At 41.2% G+C, this 23,386-nt stretch overlaps 1 protein-coding gene across 1 annotated transcript in view; it reads right to left on the reverse strand.

The window, feature by feature from the left end:
- Nucleotides 1-23,386, reverse strand: part of nova2 (NOVA alternative splicing regulator 2) — a 47,265-nt gene that overhangs the window by 15,874 nt on the left and 8,005 nt on the right. The window contains exons 2-3 of the mRNA XM_026924194.3: nt 23,118-23,261; nt 3,019-3,185 (exon numbers count right to left, since the gene is read on the reverse strand). Coding sequence (XP_026779995.1) covers nt 3,019-3,185; nt 23,118-23,261 — 311 coding nt within the window. The remainder of the gene's footprint in view (nt 1-3,018; nt 3,186-23,117; nt 23,262-23,386) is intronic.

Genomic DNA, 23,386 nt, shown 5'->3' on the forward strand with positions numbered 1-23,386 from the left:
CTGTTCATTTATAGGCCACTTCCTGTAGGGCAACAACAGGATGTGGGAAGCAGGTGTTGCATTAGTGAGGAAGAGGTCAGAGGAAACTCAGCCTTCACCGAGGAACCACTGGCGGGTGAGAGTAAATGGCAGAGCAAAAATGGGAGTAGAAAGACGAGCTGTATTTAAATAGTCCCGAATGCCGCCTTTTTCCTTTCCTTAAAATCACTTCCTTTACCTCGTCTGAAAATGACATTCAAAGAAAACAGGACAAGGTTCGAAGGGTTTTCAAGAGATGGTCCACTTTCATTTGCAAACTGAAATATGTACTAAAAAAATGATGACTTCAAAAGCCTACTCTATTCTATTCAACAATCTTTACAGACTTTTATAAATAATGAAAAGGCAATAAATGAATGGACATAGACAAACTTCTAAAAAGGGGTATCACAAAGACTTGTCCCATGCTTCATAATAAAAAAAAACCCATGAAACTCAAAATCCTCATGTATATTGTTGTGTCCTATACACATAAATTCAGGATCTGCATACTAGGCCTGAAACATCATGAAACAATAGCAGCTGTATGAATAGTATGATAAGATTGTTCAGTAAAGCCATGATGGCAGATTCTGAATATAGATTTGCGTTTAGGTCCAATTTGTTCACATGGCACAAATGTAAAATTTTTTTTCCTGTTTAAACTTTCTTACATAAAAGTACTTACATAAAAAACTGATTCTGGGAGCATTATTAATGAGTTTAGTTTGTAATATCACAAAATCAGCTCAGGCTCAACAGCTTTGGACTTATCATGATCCAATAAGCCACTAATTAGATGACCCAGAAACTTTTAGCCACAGAACCTGCATGCTAAGTTAACCTAGCTGATTTAAGTGATGAAGAAATAGTAGTGATAATTATGATACATGTTTGACTGTTAAATACATTTCTGAGTATATGACATTGCAAACCGAGAGTTAGCTACAGAAATCCGACTTGTTTTTACCTGAGACAAATGTGAGGTACTTCAGGAGCGGTTACGTAGCAGCCCTGCTAACTTGGATAATGTCAGTGATTAAGAAAATTGTATATTTTGACAGGCTTTTGTTTATTTTGACAGTTTTAGCTATAAATAGGTGAGAATATGGCAATATATGTTGAGGCTCAAATACTGAAATCCACTGTGTCTACCTGTGAGAACTGCTAGCTAGTTTAGAAGCAATTAGCTAGCAGGCTATATAATTAGGAATAACATGATAGCATTTCCAAACTGCATAATAACGTATACTCATATATTGTCACATTTCAGTGAGCGTAAATGTGCAGCAATGCTCCTATGCTGTTTTTAATAGTTTTAAGTAATGTTTAGCATTTTTTTTAAATCTAAATGGTTTAAAATAACATGTTATCATCCCATCTTGAATAGAGGAATACTGACACTTACTGCAATACTGCTGTGTCTTAAATGCATCAGTAACCTTTTAGTATGATTTTGATGATCATCAGATTATGATCATCAAAATGATTTAGCATTTAGGAACTATCATGATCTATCATGTCATATGGAATTAGTATGTTTGCACTGTGCATGCTGTTGTGTTAGCATGAGGAGTCACAATGCAGGCTCTAGATGAAGTTTGGTGTTAGCTGTCCTCATGCCCTACCACCATTTGGCTGCAAGATTAGTGGCTGTCGATCCTTTCAGGAGGCTGGCAGCTGTTGTTTTACATGGCTTCACATCTTATCTTACATCCCTCGGTCAGTGTGCCCCCTGGGGCCTGCAGTAATGAGACACATGCCACGACAGCCGCGCTTCTGACAATATGTGCAGAAAAAAACGTAACACAGAAACTGGATCAAACAGCGTTATTGTTGCTGGTCCACCCATCGCCGTCTGGCAGTCTAACGGATTATACAAAGGCAACAGTTTGCAAATGTGCTCAGTATTATTTATCACAATAATGCACATTTGATCATTTATCTAATCATATGAATCAATGGTTGCAACATTGTGCAATGCTGTGCATGGTTATATTTTGAAGCTGTAAAACTGAATGCGGTTCCAATCAGTGATACGGTGTGCTCTCTTAAGGCTGCTGCGTGGCCGTGTGAGGAGATGAACAGACAGCAGAGTCGCCATCGCACCAGTGCAGAGGTGTATTGCCTGTCTGATAACTCCTGTAATTATGTGCATTAATAAATAGGACGACAGCTACGCAGAAACAGACAGCCTACATTTGCCACCCTCCCTTTTCTCTCATGAATCCAGGTTGTGCCTCTGCAGAGACTGCAACACGAGTATAAAAAACACAGTGGTGTTAGCGAGGCGCTAAGGAGAGAATTACGGCCGCGGGAATAGGCGTATCACTGTTTTAAATTATGCATAAATAGTGACCCGGTGCTCTCTTTCGCCTGAGGTCAGTTTAATTAAGAGAATGAGAAATAAGCAAGTGCAATCAATGCTGAAAACAATGCAGTGGCCTACAGGATCGATAGTGCGTAATCGTGAGGTTGACTAGTGGTAATAATTGCTTAAAGAGGCAGCTGGAACACAATCAATGATGTGTATAATCAAGCCATGCGATCACAATCTTTGTGCATTTGTTTGTAATACAAAAGGCCAAACCGACTTGTTGATTTTATAACCGACGACATCAAGCTTTACAATGTGAGTTAATGCGATCAAAATGCCACTCCTGAGTTTCTTTCATGTGTTTACAAGATTTTGATTTTATTAGCAGATGTTAGCAGGCCTAAGGTCATTTGGACATTTGCATCCCAATTAGCACTTCTAAATCAAATGCATCTGAATCCTAACCCTGAACTGCAGTGCTGAATCTCAATAAATGAGCACAAGGAAGCTGTATTCAGGATAACATGCTGCATGCTGCCTAACAGCTTAATCTTCAGTTTTTTTTTTATTCTGAGGCTATCCATTCTGTGCTGCACTGAGCTCTTCTGCAATGCAAAAGAAACAGGAAGAGAAAGTGTCAGTCTGGCGGGCAGGGACCGTGACCTGAGGATGCAAGGTCTCACCTGTTTGATGCGGTCTGGGTTGACCGTGGTCTGTGGCTGAAGTATGCTGACTGGCTCTGTTTTGGCGGCGCTCTGAGGCATCTCCCGGACCTTCTCAGCTATAAAATCGTGGACACTGTTCAGGGCCTCCACAGTGCCCTGGATCAAACAAACTCTCTCGGTCGTTCCTGCCAAAGACAGAGAATGAGAGAAGCAAGATATATTTTTTAATTAAGCCAAGTGATGACACAGAACCCCATGCGAATACTGAATGATCTATATATATAAAGATAGTCATGGGTTTCCATGGAAAATACATTATGACTCCTGATACTTTCAGTCCTCCAAGTCCAAAGTTTCACAACTCATCCAGAGTGGCTATTACACTGCAATAAAATGTATCCTGCCATGAATTATAATTCAGTAAGCCTGTTAGTCAGCAATAACCACAATACTTTCCAAATGGCAATGATTTACTGGTGTTCAGCATGTTCTTGGTGTTAATGGCTTTTGGAGTTGTAGGCACAGTGACGTAGCGAATTTTTAATTACCTACAAGCTTTCACAATCAACCTTAGCAGAGAAATCTACTTAAGCTTAGACATCATGAGTTCTCCCATATTTTTTGGCATAACCAGCATGGGACATGTTATCAAATAGGCTTACAATAAGAAATCTGCTGGTTGACACTGTGCAAATCCAGGCACACAGTTAGATATGATTTATAGTTCCCTGGTAGTGACTAAAGATCTAGAGTTAAGACATGTGCACATGGACATACTATGTATCTGTGTACATGAAGACTAGACTTCTGAAAGCAGCTGCAATAACAGTGCTACTATTTTAGGCAGTCACAGATGGTCTTCCATTAGATAGATGCCCAAGTTTCCAAGTTTAATTAATTCTGGTCTGATATCAGCTCTCAACATGTTTTTAATGGGCAGCAGGAGTGTGTTGCCAATGGAATGCAAATAGTGTAAGTGTCTGTAGGTACAGTACATAGTACTCTATGCTAAGACTCATACATTCTGCATTGTTTCAGTGAAAACTCCAGGCCTCTGGTTGCATTTCAAAATGAAGTGTGTACAGGAGAGGATAACGAAGTGTCACCCATGCTTCAAAAGCAACCAGGAACGTGGGCGTGAGATTCCAAAACCACAACAATAAACACCAAAGACATGAGTGTGTGTGTGATATCTTGAGAGAGAGAGTGAATTAGAGTGAGGGACAAAAACCCATAAACTAATCCTCAGCCAGAAACTCTCTAGGCCTCTGGGAGGGTGGGATGCAAATGGACCCTTATCAGCACTGTGCAGTGAGGGCTTCCGACTTCCTCTAGCCTGCCATTGTTTTTCTGCAGTGAATGTGATTGGGTCAGGTCCCACCTTGCTGCATGGTGCTCAACTATAAATAAACCCAACTGAAGGAATATCACACTCATGGTTCATGTTCATAAAAAAAGAGAAAAGAAAGCTTTGCTAAGCTCCTGACAGCTGGTGGCCCAAGAGTAATCTGGGACAGACCAATCAGGGAGGCAGATTACTGAAGCAGAGATCACCATTGTTTTGGCAGCAAGTTGAGTATGCTGGAAAGAGACACCATGTCAGTAATAGCCAAAGACCATAGACACATCACAGCCAAACACAGCCAAACTCCTTAGTTTGTTAAACATAAATGTTCTATTATAGTTAGCATGTTAATATTCTGTGTAATGCTGATGTGTTGACAGCCTGATATAAATGGACTTGGCAGGCTGGTGAATGTGTTAGATGGCACTGAGGGGCATGAGAAGGTCAGCTGGTATCCTCCGTCCCTACAGAAGTGCCAAAGATTGGATTTCTATTCCACATGGTTCACTATGCATTGTGGGAAGTTGCTCTGACTTAAAAAAAAAAAACAAACCCTGCCTCTACATTTATTGAAAGAGTGCAAAACCATCAGCAACGTGTTCTGGACAGTGTGCAAAAGCCATCCAGATTGATCTCAGCTGTAAAATTTGAATACAGATACAAGTCCTGTGGGTGACAGTGTGGACTTTTGGCTCAGCTTTGTGCTCCCCTTTCAGCGAGATGTACCTTCCAGGAGTAGACACAGTCCAACATATTCATCTACAACCCCCATCTGATATACATCAGCATGTGTGTGACTCTCACATAAGGAAATATCATCTGCTTCAGCACAGTATGAAGAAAGGCCTAAAAAAGGTATTGTCCAGTTCATGGGTTTTATACAGTCAACTAGGGAATGCCACCGTGGCTGTATGGTAAATTGTTTTTGTGGAATTGTTAATTGAGTGAGTCATACATTCCTCCCTCGCAGGGGCTATGTGGAGCTCCACTTCACTAGTCCTGCTACTGAGAACATTTACACATTTTATAACAAATATTGTTAGAATAACTGAACACTCATTATAATGAATCAAAATTCTAAAGTGTTCTTGACAAAATAAGATGCATCTTAGAGGGCTGAGATTCAGCAGACCAGAGGACTTTGGAATCATTATGATGCTGGATACTTATTACACCCATTTAAGGTGGGGTCAGTGATTGTTAAGTAAATACACTTAATATTGTACTATTTGGTGAAGTTCTCCTTAAATTCAGATAGCTCTCAATAAAATATCACGACAGATGAAAAACTCTGATGTGAGAAACCAGCATTCGACCAGTCAGGACATGAAGGTATCTCTGAGCTTTTGAATGACACAGCAGTGAAATGTTTGCCTTATTGACTGGATATTGTGAGTTTGAATCCTGAGCAAGACCATATCTGGAAGTCTGAGAGAGCCTAACTGGTCATGCTCTCTGGGTGTATTTTTTTCCCCGTTAATCAGAGTGCCACAACCCATGAGCTCATGTAAAAGGAAACATGTTCAACTGCCCTGAGAGGTTGCATCAGCAGCACTTTGGAAAGATGCAGTGGATAACATCATCTGTCTCTAAGGATGACCATACTGGCCTTCAAAATCCCAGACTGGTAACAGTGATGACTAACTAGTAAGTTAGAAATGGTTACTAATAAGTTGGCAGAAAATGGTGTAAAATCGAAATGAAAATAACATAATCATGTTACCTATAAAACTGTAAATCCCCCTTGTACTGGCATTCGTACATCTAACCTAGGCATGTGCTTTGGGAGCAGACTTTTGGTGGGAACACTAAGGATGTGGCTGAATTTTTTTATTTTAAAAACAGCTAACTTCAGCTAAATTCCATAAAAATCACTGACTATACCTTTACAGGGGACTATTCATGCAACATGCTAGGACTCTGAGAATGATAATGTTCAAATGGAAACATTATAGTCAAGAATCACTGCAGTACTGCAGGATGAGATGAGATCTACTAGTCAGATTAAATTCCTGCAGTGACTCCTTGGCTCTGTAGCTAACACCATGCTCTCCTTTGCACACTGTGCTCCTAAAAGTCTGTCCTTGGAGAGACGAGACAACTGTCATTCGAAAAGTGCTGATCACTACACATCCCAATTCAATGGAGGAGGCAGGAAGATGGATCGATCAATGGATTGACAGGGCACTGAAACCACAGATTATAACCACAGAAAACTCAATAACCAATTACACTGCCATGTGCAGCATAACAGATGAGAGCAACTGTTGGAACCAAGGGAAGAGCTGTCTGTCTCTGAAGATACACAGTGAATGTTGTGTCCAGGAAACAGTCTCTATGCTGAACTCGATTATCTGAGCACATTTTGGCTCTTACTTGATCTACTCCTTCAGAGTCTTCCAACTGAGGCCCACTGGAGGTCTGGAGCATAGGACCCTGCCCTTGGACAAGTTTACAGATGTTTCCTGGCTCTGCGTTCAAATCAGACATGAGCGAGTGAGAAAATGTGCAGGAGGTGCTGTGAAAGAGGAGGGGCCTGAAAAAAACAGCAATCACCCTTCCTCTTGTATGTTCCTGTCTGCCCAACACAAGCCAGTTGATTGCAGTCACCAACCAGATCAGTCCTGTAAGAGATGGCCACTAAGTGAATGTGCGATGCAGTTCGGTTGTTTTGGAGGGGGGGGGCGGTCCAGGCCCTATGACATAGCTCCATCACCACGGCAACTGGCAGACCCCCTGAAAATATTGTGGGGCAGCTGCAGATGATGTAATGTGTTATTATTCAAAGTAGAGAGGCAGCATGCAAGGCAGTGACAGCGAGGCAGCATTGCATGTGCTTATGTCATTATGTTAAAGAAGTTTGCAAATGGTTTCCACGCAGATCACTTTATGTCTTTGAAACTGGCCATGTAGTTAATGTGCTAGTTTACTTTTGTGCTCCCCTGTGAATGCAAACGCTGCCTCAGCTGACTAGACTGAACTGCAGACTTTAATTTAGGAGAGAGGAAGAAGGATTCTGTGACCTTTACTTTGTTCTCGTGTTCGTTTGTGCAGCACAGCCTTTCCTGCCCCATGCAACAGACAGAGAGAACAGCGCAGGAAGGATAAGAAGGTCTCCAAAGAATAACAAAAGCCTTAGAAAAAAGGGTGAATTCCTATTCAGTGATGTCAGTTTTATTGAGGATTTCATGTCCCTACCTCCCCATGACTTCTCTCTCCAGTTTAACCTAATCCTGAACCCCCCCACATCAGCACGTCCCCCCTTCCACACGCAACCTACTGTAGAGTCATGTCGACATGGGGCCCATGGTAGGAAACAGCTGGAGAATCATAACTGTGTAACTGCCTTCATCTTTACTCACAAGCATGCTTTTTAACTCATCCATCCAAAACGTGACTTCACACTCCGCTGGGAGGTTTGAAGATAGACAGGGCATGGTCAGAAGGAGAGGAATGCTATGAAAAGTGCAACAAAAAATATAAAAAGATATAAAATATGTGTAATGCTTCAAAAGAAAATCTTGACAGAAAACAAAAGGAAAGTGGTTCCAACTCGTCTTTTTTTTATTTATAGTTTCCCTGTGCATTAGAAGTAGACAAAGAAACACATCCTATTTATTGACATTCACAAAATGAAAGTTCTCATTCATTCAGTGTGTGTTTAAACGTAATGTGCTTCACAGTGCTGCGATGCAACTCAATCCCAGTCCAGTAACTATAGCACACACTTCCGAATCCCACCACCTGCTGCACTACTGCACATCAGCCGAGAAGCGGTCCTGCTGTTGGAAGAACATTTTTCTTTCTAGCCGGATTAATTAGCGTGCATGGATGACAGACAATCTTTTCAGAATCAGTATAAGCAAAATAAACTGCAGGGCAAAGCTTACTAGAATAGAGAGTATAGAAGAGAATAGAGAGTATAGAAGAGAATAGTGAGTATAGCAAGCTTAGATTTGTGAGGACAGTTTAGTTGTTTTTCTTATTTTAATATTTAAAGTGTTAATTAAATATTTAAAGTGCAATACGTGTTCAGGATAAATTGTGTTTTTTTAAACACTCTACAGGAAAACTGCATTTTTACAGTTCAAACATCAGCTAAACTTACTGCAAAAATGTGGGGTTTTTTTTGTCACCCATCTGTTGATGATCTTTAGGTTGAAACCTTACAAATGTTCATCATAAAAATTCCCTTGTTTCGAAAGTTTATGTTACCGAACTCATATCACTTATAAACAGAAATTCACCAAGCCTATAATTAGGTTGGAATATCAGATCAGTATCATTTTGAATTTTACAATTTAAATGCGTCACGTTAATTACGACACGGATCTCACACATCAAAAATTGACAGATTTTCCTTATAGCAAGCTGCAAATGCAAAGGCAGCCGTGACTGTTTCGTGTAACTCTTACTGAGAGAGTGGTAGAATTCATTTTCTCGGAGTGTCACTAGTGAGTAACAAGTCACTCATGTTGCTTGTAGGTCATCTCTTGTGGGCGTGGCCTGTCCAGCTTCATTTTTTATTCGTTCCAATGAGATTCCAAAATAGCACACTTATACTATTTATACACACCACTTTTATATAAAAAAGTATTTAAGATCGCTTTACATGTTACTAGTCTCGTTGTCAGATTAGATAGCAAAGCAAGCTAAGTGCACTAGCCACGTACTCTCAGAAGAGGCAACAATGACCTCTGCTTCCCTACTTCCTTACAAGCTCTACTTTTTATCTAATGTCTCTATACACATTCAGTGAGAAGTCGTACATGACAGGACAAGATTAAAGCACAGCCACAAGCTTCTCTTCCATTTCTGCAGGACCAATTGCAGGTAGGAGGTAAAGCTGTGACTCGTCTTTCTACTGCCTCACACACTCTCCATTACTCGGCCAGTTATCCTGTTAGCCTGGTCCATACATGCCACTTTCAGAATAACAGCCATAAAATATACAATCTGAATTTACTACTATTAGAGCAACACACAAGTGTGAGCAAACACATGGCACGTGAGGGACATTTCCCCTCACCGTGTAACCGTGTAAATTTGGGAGAGTGTTTAGGTGACTCATTGCCTGATGAGGAAGTGACTTGAAAGAATAGTGCCGAGACCAGATGGAAGTGCTTTGCAGATTTAAGAAGGAGGGAGTCAAGGAAGTAAATCTGCTATGGTTGATGTCAAAGTCATACAGGGTTTCTCTTTTTTTCACTCAGATGTATGTGTCTTTTGTGCACTTTACAACCAGACAGTGCTGTAGAGTCCTAGCATGCTGGTTGTAATCTGAATAAAGAACTAGCTGTACCTTGGTCTGTGTCCATTTCCAATGCATAATTCTCTGCAGGTTGTGGAGTGGTAGCATGAGGGACTTTAAGCACCAATGACTGACTATGCTCTGTCAATAAATCTGCGCATTTTACACATTTGACTTACTGCTTCATGTCACAGTATCCTGTTGCTCAACCACAGTAAAAAAAAAAAAAAAAACTATTTTGCCATGTTCAGGATAATGCACTGATTAAGCAAATTAATTTATTGTTTTTTTTGTGTTGCGTTAAAATTTTCTTTAGATAATAAAAATGTTTAGAAATTTTTCTTAACTAGTGACTTTGATCTGCATAGTTATAGTGCTTTGGCAGTTTTTTTCTGGTCGTCATTGTTCCCTATTATTTCCCATGTGACTCTAGTGTTAGCAGTAAACACTAACAGTAGCAGTAACAACAATGGCAGAACTTAGTACTTAATAGAAATGCTATCAGACACTACTGCCATGCTGTACTGTTGTTTTTTTTTTTTCTTTTCCCAGATGGTGACTGTCGACCAAATGTCTCCGCTCAGTACCCAGCAAGAAGGGTAGCCAAATTCAGCATGAGTACTTGTTTATGGAATGGCACACTTAGCTTAGGAAATAACGACAAAATGTGGGATCACTGGTTTGTACTGTCCAGGGGAAAAGAGCTATAATTTATTTCAGAATAGCTCTAAAGAATGTTTAATAGAGAGTACTTCAATATGCTTGAATATGAGTTGTGTATTGATTTTCACATGTGCTATATCATGGAACGTAACTTCATTAATCAATATTAATCAATAGTTTGCAAAGAACAGTACATACCAGTCTAGCATGAGACCTGAAAACCTATGAACACATTTGCACCAATATATATCAATATATATGTCATCCATGAGATATATACTAATATATGAAAATAAATCAAAATTTGATATATTTATATGAAGTCACATAATGTAAAGTAAAGAACAACAAGAACAAGAACAACAACAACAACAACAACAATAATAATAATAATAATAATGTATAAATGGAACCTTCACCATTGCCTTGCAGCATTACATGGATAAGATGTAAAATCCATAGCTGCTATAGTGTTCACTCCTTGTTAGACAGAGTGTTATATTATAGCCAATAAACTTACATGTACATGCAGGTTAACGTGCCCACATTTAGATACCACAAGCAATAAAAATGCAGTCTATTTATATTCTTAGGGTTACAACTGAATGCTTATCTGAGTATGCACTGGTAATGATGTAATGTACAAATGCATGAACACACACGTTTGTTTTATGGACACAAACGCACATCCCAGAACCTATTTGCGTTCTCTGAAGGCCTGTATGATAAATGCAGCTGGTGCGAATTTCTGGTCAGCACAGCTGATTCCGACAGTGACTGATGTCCTATCTGGCATTAGGCTGAGGAACGGAAGGAGGAGGAGCCATCCTCTACTTCACTGTACTCCAGTACCCCATCATAATCCACGGGGGTGCTCAGGCGACCTAATTAAGATCCCTCCCTGCTCTGTATGAATAATGAAGCAGTCTGCCCAAGTTGTGGAGTGACAGAAAAGTGTGTGCATGTAGGTGTGTGTGCGTGTGTGTGTGCGTGTGCAGGACGAAGGAAGGAACATGCTGAGACTCTCTCTTCACACTGCCTGTCTCCACAGCTGGGCTCCTCCTCCAGGGCCTTTAGATCCCTGCTAACACAGATCACACTCTGCACTTGTCTACTTCAGCCTGGACCGATCTAGAAAAACACATCACTGTTTCCTCCACAGGTGACTGTCCTCACAACCACTGAAGCAACAATCTTCTAAATAAAATTTTTAAAAAGTGTGAAAATTGCTTTCCTATAAGCAGTAATTGGTGTCTAGTACAAAAAACACGCACAATTCCATTCAACTGCTATTATAATGTCGTCTTGCTTTTCCTAAGTAGGGATTTCTGCAACCGGCTGTGCATGCAATTTGTTCCTAAAAGCCTATACTCATAATTAGGCTGCCCAATTTGTACAAAACCAGAGGTAATTAGTATACAAGTAGAGAGAGAGCGGGTCCAATAAATACTTTCTGCTAATAATATTGCGTTTTTAGAGAGCCAGTTAAAAGTAAGAAAAATTCGGTGTCAAAAGCAGGCTTATTTAAGAACATCTGGTAACCTACTTTGCTTGTTTCTTCATAATGTACAATTAGGCCTTTAACTAGGAAAACCACCATTGTGCCTTATTCAGAGCACCATTTTTGGGACTCCATTTCCTAAGAATTATGCAGTTGCTAATTGCTTCTAAAAACGGCTACACTGTTAACATAATACATGTGATGAGACTTTCTTTCAAAGCAATGAGATGAGCCATGCATTTGCTGATCATATAGACGGTAAAAATAGAGGAAATCTTTGTTTGTATTGTGATGGTAATGGTTGGATGTATCTCCAAGCACTGATTTGTGCTTTTGAAATGGAAACGACTGTTTTCCCGGGTGAGTACAAGGCTAGCATTTCTGCTCGTGTACATGATAAGATCCCTGCAGTGAAAGTATATAAGGGGTCGGGGGTGGAGGGAAGTAGCACTATTCCCTCCCTTCTGCTGGATCTCGATGCTTTTCCCTCGCTGTCCTCAGCTTGTTGAGTGTTTTTCCCAGTGGTGGTGTTGGGTTCCACACAAGTGCTCCGAACCCAACACACACCTGTCCCTCCTCACCCACAGTCTGTCAAAGTTGTCTAAACACTGCTCGTCTGGGGGACAGCCAGACTCGATCATTGGCATGAGCTCTTCTGCCTCCATAGCAGGCTAAATAACAGGGCCACGCTCCTCATGTGGAGTCCAGCATTTCGCTTTCTCTCTCCATCTCAGATCCGGACTTGCAGTGAGTCATCCACATGAGGCTGGAAAAGGGAGGCAGACTGGCGGAGAGAGCCAGTACAATGCTCTGGCTCTTTATCACAACCTTCCAGCACCTCTAAACCCTGAGCCAGGTTTCCATTTACAGTCTGTTCTTTCATCAGCAGCAAAGTCTCTGCTCCATGTGGTCCACCTCTGCCTTCTCCACCTGGACCGGTCCACTCTCAGTCCTGAAATCAACAGATGTGGTCCTTGCACCATTGGGACTGAGATCCTTGTGACTGAAATGTGCGTGAGTCCTGAGGTTGCTCATTTTTGGGACCTGCATTACTCACCCCAGCTTTGCCTTCAGCAGTGACCTTATCCATGGTGACTGGAGAATGCTTGCCGTTTTACATCATGCACACAATCTGTTCCCTATTTTGTACAGCTGGAATTTCAGTGAGGCAATGAGGTTGTGGAGCCAAGCAAGTACGACCAGAAACCCAAGCTAAAGAGCCTCAGCCGTGTCCTGCTATTGGACTGAATATTGAGCGTGCAATAGTGCCTAATTACATGCATGAGAACCAAGCTCTTCCATGAACAGCATGCACATTGTGTCAGTGCCTGGACAAACACTGTGTAATGTACTATTGGATAGTAGGACCTCAGCTGGGATGTAGGTGCAGTCATTATCCAGCCCCGAAGAGCCTGAGGGCGCCATCAGGGTGAAAAGTCTGTGCATTCTCAGACAAGAACTGCAGAGATGCACAATACTTAACATTTGGACCACACTCCCTCAGGCTGAGCTAGATAAATGTACAGAAAAAAACCCTCATCAGCTCTGCCTGTCAAGAGCAGTTTTATTTAACGGCAGTTGCCAAAATGCATACGTTATCATCCTGGCCCTGAGCAGGAAGTGACAGGCTCAGGAGTTACAGCACTCCACTCGGAATGAGGAGCATCCCCATTAGGGACCGAACAGAAGTGTTCCTTTCCTAACTCAGTGCATGAGTGTAGGAGTCTTTTCACAAGTGAAATCTGGCCTTTCTCCTCTTTCCTGAGATTTGGCATTGAGTACACTGAGCAAGCCAGACGGTAGAAGAAGACGGTAGCTTTTAGTGACAAAAGCGCTTCTGAAAAGCTAGCTTCTCCGGCTGCACCTGCCCTGTGTGGGAGAGGGAGGTGAATCTGTGGGTAAAGAGGGCTGAAAGCTCTGATTGTGATGCCGGAAATGCACGTGTGGCCTGCTATGTTCATCTTCTGCACCACTGGCTACAAAATCAGGAATAACAGCAGCCATTATGTAGTTGGGATGATTATCCTAAACTGAAAGACACCATTTTTTGTCTATATTTGCCGTTGTGCTCAACTTTACTGTTCATATGCTCTCATTTGGCTCTAAGAGCCCTAGTTTCACTGTGTTTGCTGGACGTTTTTGGGGGGCATTTGAATGAATCTGGTGAAGGCTGGGTAAGAAAATAGCAATTAGCAATCAGCAAAATAGCAATTAGCTATCTCCTTTGTGTCTACAGCTTCACGTGTCTGAAAGGCAGAACCGTATACTCTCGCCGGAACAAAAGACGTGTGGTGAGGTTGCTATGCTGTTATACAATATGAACAAACATTTTAAGCCCAGTGCAAATATTTGCTTTACATATACAGGAAATATGCACTCAGAAGTAGCAGAAATGTGCTTTAAAAGCATCAGATGACAAGCCTGATATGTTTGTACAAGCTTCATACTTATTACACTCTATGCTTAAGCTGCTTTGCTTGTTTTCTCTCCTCTGTCTCTTCAGAAAAACATATCAGTAAGACAAAAAGTTCAAATGTCGATGGGCATTAACCCTCTCCAGGTCTCATGTAAGTGAAGTCCTGCTATCCTGACATGAACAACAGCTGTGCTGCCCAGTCTTGCTGCCACCCTTCACACTCACACCACCTTCAAGTCCAGCACTGGTGGAGAAAACAGAAAAAAACTACAACATCCCTGACATTTCATATAACAAATAGGTTTTTCAGCAAAGCCATTTCAGCAGTGCAAGTCATTTCTATCTCAGGCTTATACATAATCATACATAAACACAGACTACATTTGGCATTATTGTGGGGTCAAAGATAATTAGCATTGGCTGATGTGCTGCAATTAAGCGAAGCGCACAGCCTGCATGTTGAAGGCGACGTTCCGACAGCTGACGGCTTTCTCGACCAAAAGAGAAATGAATCATTAGAGACTGATGGGCTAGAGGTAGGATATGGGGGATGTTTGCGGTTGTGGGCGTGGGTGTGTAAGAGAAAGCCATAGAGCGAGTGCGAGACAAGAGAGAGAGAGAGTTACGGGGTCATTCAGTGGGGATTAGAGAAGCGAAGAGGGGGGCGAGGAGGAGGAGCAGGAGGCAGCTGCGGAACTCAGTCTCTTTTAGGGAGCTGTGGGGGCACAGAGGGGGAGCTTTGTCCCTTATGCTAGGAGGTTGGGTCTGCTCCAAAAGAAACCCACTGCTTGCCCTCAATGCACCTCTTTGTGGCAACTCACCACATTGGGTTTTAAAAAGAAAGGTGGCCCCCTGCAAGACACAATGCAGCTGTCCATTGTCCTGGACTGAAGTAGAAGGCTTTTCTCATGTAAAACCCCGAATGCCTGGGAATACATGCTCTAAACCAAGATATAGCTGTGAAATGATTATACATCCATAAATGCATTACGCAATAGGAGTGACTGCCTCAGTACCCGAAAGAGCCTGAGTGTCACTGCAGTGAATCCGCAATCAGAGAAGGGCGCTCGAGACCCCTGCATCCTGTGATTGCAGAGTGATCTAACCAAGCACAGGCCAAAAAGGGCTGGCAAGCAGATGGCCTGATTAGCATAGTTGTATTTGATTTTCATCAAAGCTTGCAGTCATGTAATTATTCTGCCTTCAAAGAATAATGTCCGCATAAAGGCCGCTGTTGTATGACCTGTCACACTGCGCCTAAAGCTTTCACACTGAAGCTTCTGTAATAGGTAGCTTTTTTAGTTAAAAGCTATAATACTCTTGTGGCATGTTGGTCAACCGATTTACAAACATAAAACAAATAACACGAATGCAAAATGTTCGATAAGCATTCAGTATGTGCCAATATAAAAATTTCACATCATGCTAAATACCTTTACTTAAGCTTATATCACAGTTTACAATATTATCAAGATGCATAATAAAAAATGCTGCTTATTGCTTATTGCTTAGTCAGATTGTCAGACTGTCCACAATGTTTTTCAAGCTTTCATGTCACTCTTGTCTGGTGGGTAGAGGTTTGTTATTGTCTCCAGTGAGAAAGATATAAAAAATGTTGTGCTTAAATTTCTCCAAATTAAGAAACTGGGATCTCAAAATGGGATCTGGTATTTTTCAGCATCCACAATACACTATTTTAAGTGTCAAATATCATGATATATCATATAAGCTATTATCAGTGCATGCGTAATAAATAAATATATATTACATGAGAATATTTACATAATTCACAAAACTGAGATTGTATCCAGGAATGAAACAAGATGACGACAACAACAACAACAACAACAACAACAAGATCAGTGCCTTTTTTCTCTACTTTAAAGTACAGCGAGACATCCACTGCTGGCTCTATTCTCTCTTCCATACTTCAAAATGGAGGCAGCCCTGCTGCTCTATGATTGGCTTGGAAATAACAGGGCCTCTCTACGTGACCAGACTTCAGAATCAACACATCCATCCTGCAGCTGAGCGATGCAGCCACACGCCATCTCTCCTAGATTCCATGGTGGAACAATTGGACAGGAGGGAGATGGTGGAGTTCTCGGACGATCAGGATAGAGGGGGACCTCTCGTCTCTGGAGACGTCACTTTAGTTCGCATCTCCGAGGCGACTGTGTGTGCATGCAAACAAAGCACCCTTTGTGTAGGGGAAGGAGAGGCGTGTAAAGAAGGGCGTGTAAAGAAGGGCCCCCTCTGCAGATCTGCACCAAAAAACCAGGATGAGCCCACTTATATGAGATCAGTCTCAGCACGTTATTATAGGATAGTCAATTACTTCAGTCACCTCAGAATCTAATCTGCTGTAGACTGTCGGCATGGATGTGGAGATGAAATCTTCCTAACTAGTGCTTTTATAAATTTTTCAAATGTATTTACTAAAATACAGCGTCCATGTATCTTTGACAGAACTGAGTAATATTTTCTAACCTGGATACCTGAAGCTGAATACGAATGTCTTGATCGAACATTCAAACAGATAACAGTACTATATACAGAACATATGAACTGCACTGAATAATTTCAATTCAATAATTCCTGCTATATACACTATATAAAACAAAGCAGAATTATAAAATTATTCAAATTAATTAAACAGATCACCAAAATCACCACGGCTAATAAAGGACAAAATGACCCTAGTAATCATGGGTCATTGAATCAGAATCTTTTAATTATAGCCAAGTTGCATTTATACACATTTCACTAGTAACGATTTTATGTGATGGATAGTCCATATGACAGCACTGGTGTGTGTTAGACTCATCAGCGAGCACTTTTTAGCGAAAAGTAAACACATTATTTCCTAAATAAATTTGGTCAAGTCCCTGCTTTCTTCAACATAGTGGGGGGTTGGACAGATTTACTGAGGAGCTCATCAGAAACTGCGAAGAGAGAGGTGGGTAGCTTTCTTCTCGAGATGTAGTCCCTCATGTCTGCTCAAAAGAGAGACGAAAATGTAGCAACTGGCCTAGTTATGCAATGTAACAGAACTTTCTGTATCCCTCAGCATGATTTTATATAAAATCTCTCTGTTTTACTACTGTTTTATTGGGTGTGCCATATAGATTGCTTACTTTGTAGTATGTAGTAAGTACATTTGTACATTCAGAGTGAATTTTTCCTTGTGGAACCCCAACAGCATGTTATTACCCTCACTTTCCATTGCTCACTTTCTCTCTGCGCCTGTCTGTCTCTCTTGCTGTCTCACACTCAGACACACACCTCTGAGGGCAGATGGGAGGCCAGCCTGTTTGCCCCTCCCCCAGTCTCGAGGACCTGTGCGGTCAGTGATGTCAAAGGCTCTATTGTCATTAAAAGTGGCCTAGCAATCTTTATTGTCCTGCACGGTTCAGGCCAATCATTGACCATTCAAACGACTGGATATTCAATCACTTCTCTCCTCCCTCTGTTATTCTTTCTTTCTCTCCCTACCTCTGCATCTTTGTCACAATAGACACAATAGACAGTCGTGGGCAGTTCAGAAACTGATCGGTGATTAAAACACTATATTAATTCACTAAATTCCTTCTGGAATGTACAGGGTATGTTCATTTCGAACATTTGCATGCACATGCGGACAGGATGATGTCTAAAGCACGTGGCTCTCCGGTATCAATATGAACATAGCGCAGCTGGGCCAAACCATTGTCATGGATGCCACAAAGGAGGGATTGAGGCTCTCCTATTTTTGAACCTCCACACATAAAACTGGCCCGTAATCTAAGACCTCCTGCTGACTGTATTTCTCCATCCTCCCCCCTAAAGCGCGGCACAGGCGACATTATTCTGAGCCTCTGTGCTTGTTAGCTTTTGATGCCTGATCTAATGATGCCACCCTGTTAACTGATGCTCATACCTGAGACCAGATAAGACAGGATTCATGAAAGGTCTGATCTATCTAATTACAAGTGAAACTAATTAGAAAAGCTAAATATTGTATTGTAGCTAAGGAAATTGACAAGGCATCTACTACACAATACAAATTAGAGGGGACCTAATGATTTTCTTTCCTTTGATTTATTATATGTTTGGAAAGTCAGCTCAGAAGATGATTGTTAATATTGCAGGCGAAGGTCACCCTGTCAGCTGAGGATTCATTTGAAAGGAAACGTGGAGTGTTCTGCAGCCAGGACGGCAAGGACTGTGGTGTGAATTATCAAAATGACTTAGGCAGGGGACCAGCTGGATAAATGGGAAAGAGTGATGAAAAAACCAAAGGAAAAACACTGGGAGTGGATTGGTCTCTCTCTCTCTCTCTCTCTCTCTCTCTCTCTCTTTCTCTCTCTCTCTGGTGCATTTAGCCACAATCTCATTTCAAGAAGCAAGTGCTTCAGGACAGATCAATACTATTTGTATTGTGCGCACATAAGGGAGGGTTTGAGCTGGTGGGCGAGTGTGTGGGAGGAGGCATCGCTCTAACTTTCCACAATTGATCCACTGTCTAAAATCTGCATCAATGTATTTATGGCAAGTCCCATCGTGGCTTTTCATTTTAATCGACTAAAAGGCTTTACATTTGGGCGGAAAAAGTACAGCACCCTTGAGACCTCAGGAGACAGCAAAGTGGAGAAGAGACAGATGGAATGACCTTAACTAAGGACAGTACATGCCATGTTAAGACTGTGGTTCCACATTCACGCGATGAGCTCTGAGTACATCACAAAACAAAAAGTCCTTCTTCAGCAAGAATAACCCAGCAGTTTGAGAGGTGAGGGTGCTAGGACAACATGCTAGACAGTATGACAGTCGTCATAATCAGTGTCAGTATCTTGTCTCTAAGAAGAGTCTAATCTGCGCCACTCTGTGTAAGGACTAGCTGAACATGGGGGTCTCAGGCACTGACTGGCACTGAGGGCATCACTGAGGCAGCGGCCAGCCTGTATAACGTCACATGGAAAAGAAAACAAAGCCACGGGAGACTAAGGGAATCTCGTTTCTCCTCTAGACACTCGGCTAGGCCCCAGATGCTCCCTGACAAGCCTTCTCAGACAATGTGGCTTTTACACACTTGAATAACAATAACGCCAAGTGAATCAGACGCCTCTATATGTCACAATATTTTGGGGAATTTCAGACGAGGCTCAAATGGATTTCGATTGCTCCAATGGAAAATATGGCAAGCATTTTAAACACTCTCATCATATTCAGACAGTAAAATCTCATTAGCTGAGCTCTGTTAGGCCTAATTTGGTTTGGCATAGTATAATATACTTGTTTAAGCACAAATCACAATGTACAAACTAATGCTTTTCTACAGCGTATAGAGATTTAAGCATCTTCTTGGCTGATTCAGTCCTCACTAGTCAGTGTTAATTATCCTACTAGTTACTGCAAGAATGATCCTTTTTAGAAATTGATAATATCTAATAATGATGATTCAGATGATTGTGCTGTGACAGATTAAATGGCAGACAAAAGAGCCTCACATCTCAGCAGTGTGCATAAAGCTAAAAGCTAAACAACATCAAATGGACTAGGAACATTTCTGGGTAAAAGAGAGAAACAGGAAAAATACAGGCATCTAGTTTCCAGGCCAGATATGTAACATCATGGCTTTTCATCTTTTAGTCAAAAAGCTTTAGACCTAAGAAGATTACAGGGGAGAAATCAACAATGTCGATAATGCATGGGGGAGGAATGATTGTGTGTGTGTGTGTGTGTGTGTGCGAGTGTGTCTGCATGTGCGTGAAGGGGGTTGTGAGCTGTTGCCTGAGAATTAGCTACTGAAAACCACAATCATTGTGCAGGATTAAGACAAGGCTTTAATATCGCACCCTGCTCTGCTCTAAGGCGCAGGAGCTGAATGTGGGATCAGTTGCCTGGACGGCCTAAAATAAAAATCAACACATTAAAAATCCGGGATGAGGCTTCAAGAAATGGATGATGCAACATTCATTTAATTTGTTTCAGTCCATAAATCTCAGTGTTTTTGGACAACATTCCCTTTTGCATAACACTGTCACATAAGAAAATGTTTATTAATATATTCCAGCGTTGTCTCCTAGGTCAGCATATGGGTTATAACATTACTGTGACAAGTACAATAATAAGTGCGTTGTCTTGGTCTTGTATGATCTCAGCAGGGATGTGCTCTCTGACTACATCTGCAAAACTGCAAAACAAAACTACACTGATGTTAATAAAAAGTTTGGCTTGGAAGGTCTCAATTTTCATACCTGCTTTCACCAATTATTCCACCAGCATCAGTGATAATAACACTTGCAGACAACCACTGCATGTAGCTTGTGCTTTAGGGTTGCTGTGTGAGTTCAAGAATGACAGAAAGTGGAAAAAAACAAACAAACTCAATGAACTAACCAATGCGAGCTACGGCCCAACAAATCAGAGATACTGTTGACAGATAACGTCTCTTGCAGCCAATGGTCTGGAAATGATTTGGTGTCTGATAGGTGGTGCCTTTCTAAATTTACTGAATAAAGAATATCACGAAAAAAGCTGAAAACAATGGTCTAGGAGGAATAACTAGGAGGAATGAAGACTCTATGGCGCCATGCTAGTACATGCTATCATCACATAGTCTAAGAGCTAGTCAACTCCCACTCTGACCTGATATCAGTGGCAAAAACAGCAAACACCTGGGTATCCAGCATGAGTGAGGATCACTTCATTTTCCTCCCTCCCACACACTCACTCCTTCACTCACTGACTCACAACACTCACTCATTCTCCACCTCGCTCTGTGTTTCCAAGTATAACATCATGATATTTTGTTGTCATAGAGTTCTGTAATTAAATACATAAACACTCAGACCAAGATTTTTTTGTATTTCATAATTTCTTTAGGCTATTTCAATACTGACTTTTTATTCTTAAATCAGAATCTTAGATATTAATTCAAAGCTAATACATGTGTGTATAAGTAATGAATAGTGCAGACAACATTAGCAGCCTTTTAGTCCTTTATGTATTGTTCTCTTATTCTTACTGTATATTGTATGTTTTATCTACATCGTCATAATGACTACTGTTTCTGGAAATGTGAAAGACTAACTAAATAAATATATTAGTAATTGATTAGTAAATTAATAACTGTGCATTTAATTTGTGTCAACAAAATAGACATAAAGAGATAATTCCTCATAAATTACTGTTCTTAGTTATATATGTTTAAACAAAAACAAAATGCGCAAAAACAAAAGTACCGTGATAGTTAAGCTCAATTACATGCACTTTTTTTTGGATATTTAAGGAGACATTACCAAAGAAATGACGTGGTGTGTGAACTGGTTAATTCACTTATATAAATTTCAATTTCATATAAAAATTACATGCGTGCGTGTGTGTGTGTGTGTGTGTGTATATATATATATCCAGAAAGTAGTTACTGTGCAGTTATTATTATTTAATAACAGTAAATAAAGTACTAATATCCTAATGTTAATGATAATGTTAATGTTGCCAGATATCCACTGTATTCACTACTTTCTATATGCATCTGTTAGCGTTAAATTAATGTCTAGCCTAATATGTGAACTCCTATGGTGCCGTGTTACCAAATTTGATTACTGTAACACAATAACAATTTATACCGGCTACATGACATTGCTACTTTTTTGGCCTCTGTAAGTTTTGAATGTGTAATCTACAGGCAGAAAGTCACTGAAAACTAGGAGTGTTGCTTCCTAGTAAACCTTATTCAACCCTACATTCGGAGTGAAGGCATCTAATAAATCTTTTCTCCTGCAATAATGAATGCTGGCCAGTTGCGGACCAATACTGCTGTAGCCAGCTAATTGCCTCTGAATTAAATGCTGCTGAGGCACTTAGCCAAGATGAAGTAAGAAGAGAGTCTTTGGTGAGGGATAGTGTCCCTTCCGTTGAGAGGTTTCAAATCTGCCTGAATCAGGAATGCCGGACACTGCTCCTAAGCAAAAAAAAGCCTCCCCTCTACTCACAGCAGGTGGATCTTTTGATTTGTATCCAAGGAAAAGCTCATACTCATTTCCATACAGATGCCCCCTTCACTGCAGAGGAAGCCCCCCTCCACCCCCCCCCCCCCCACCCCCTACCCCCCACCACAACACCACACTCCATTCCAACAAACCAACACAGCGCCATCGCATCCATCTCTTTCGGAAAATGCTTCCCTACGCATCTCAATTTATCTCTCAATCTATCTTCCTGTAATTAATTAGCCTTTTAAGCAGTACCACTCTAAACACTGGAACATTACAGCACTCAAAGATGACAAAGCCAGTGAAAAGGCATGCAGCTTTTCGTTGGGAGGTGTCTTCAATCTGGCATCTACTCTGTTCTTGTGGGTGTCTCAGGGGGAAAAGGACAGAGGTGCCCTGTTGGTCACAGCAACCATGGCAGAACAAGCGAGTAGCACAATGTTCTTTTAAGAAGGAGCCCAAAAGCCCCCCACTACTCCTCACTTCCTTTTAGAAATATGCCAGATTCCAGTCCAAAACGGTATCTATTCATCACACAAAAAGAACAGTGATATCCACTGATTATAATACCCACTGTACCAGGGTCTCAGGAAGAAAAGATCACAACCTACATTCTGCAACTTTGCTCTCCTTCTTTACTACAGTCTCCATCCTTGCTTGTCTTGATCTGCCACGCTGTGCAACCTGAGCCTCGATAAAGGCCATGTGTGGTGGCCGCATGCCAAAGATTACGTCTTTCTCATATGATTTTCATTGAGGATGAAGCTGAGTGCCTCTGGAGAAGGCCACACTGTAGCCCTTAGTTAAAACAACATTTATGCATACAACAAAAACGATAGCCAAGAGGGTGATAACAGTGTGCTTTACCTAATATGCCACTTCGTGTGGATGCTGAAATGGGAGACTGAAAGTATAACTGTGAATGTGTACTGATGGTGGACTGACACATTTCGGAGACTCACCTGGGTAGAAGTCTTTGGATTTGGACAGCTTGATGGTGGCACCTGTCTCTTTCTGTAGCTGCACAATGGTCTGGCCTCCCTTGCCAATAATAGAGCCTGCAGCGTAGCTGGGAATCAGCACCTTCAAGAAGTACTCGCCTTCTTCTGAAGAAAGAAAAAAGGAAAATAAGGCTATGGCGTCTGATCAGAACATTCAGTCGGATGCACTCCAAGTAACGTCTCTTCTATCACACATGTAATCCTATACTGATTTGGCTAATCAGTAACGC

This window comes from Pangasianodon hypophthalmus, chromosome 14 (genome assembly GCF_027358585.1).
Source record: "Pangasianodon hypophthalmus isolate fPanHyp1 chromosome 14, fPanHyp1.pri, whole genome shotgun sequence".
NCBI lineage: Eukaryota > Metazoa > Chordata > Actinopteri > Siluriformes > Pangasiidae > Pangasianodon > Pangasianodon hypophthalmus.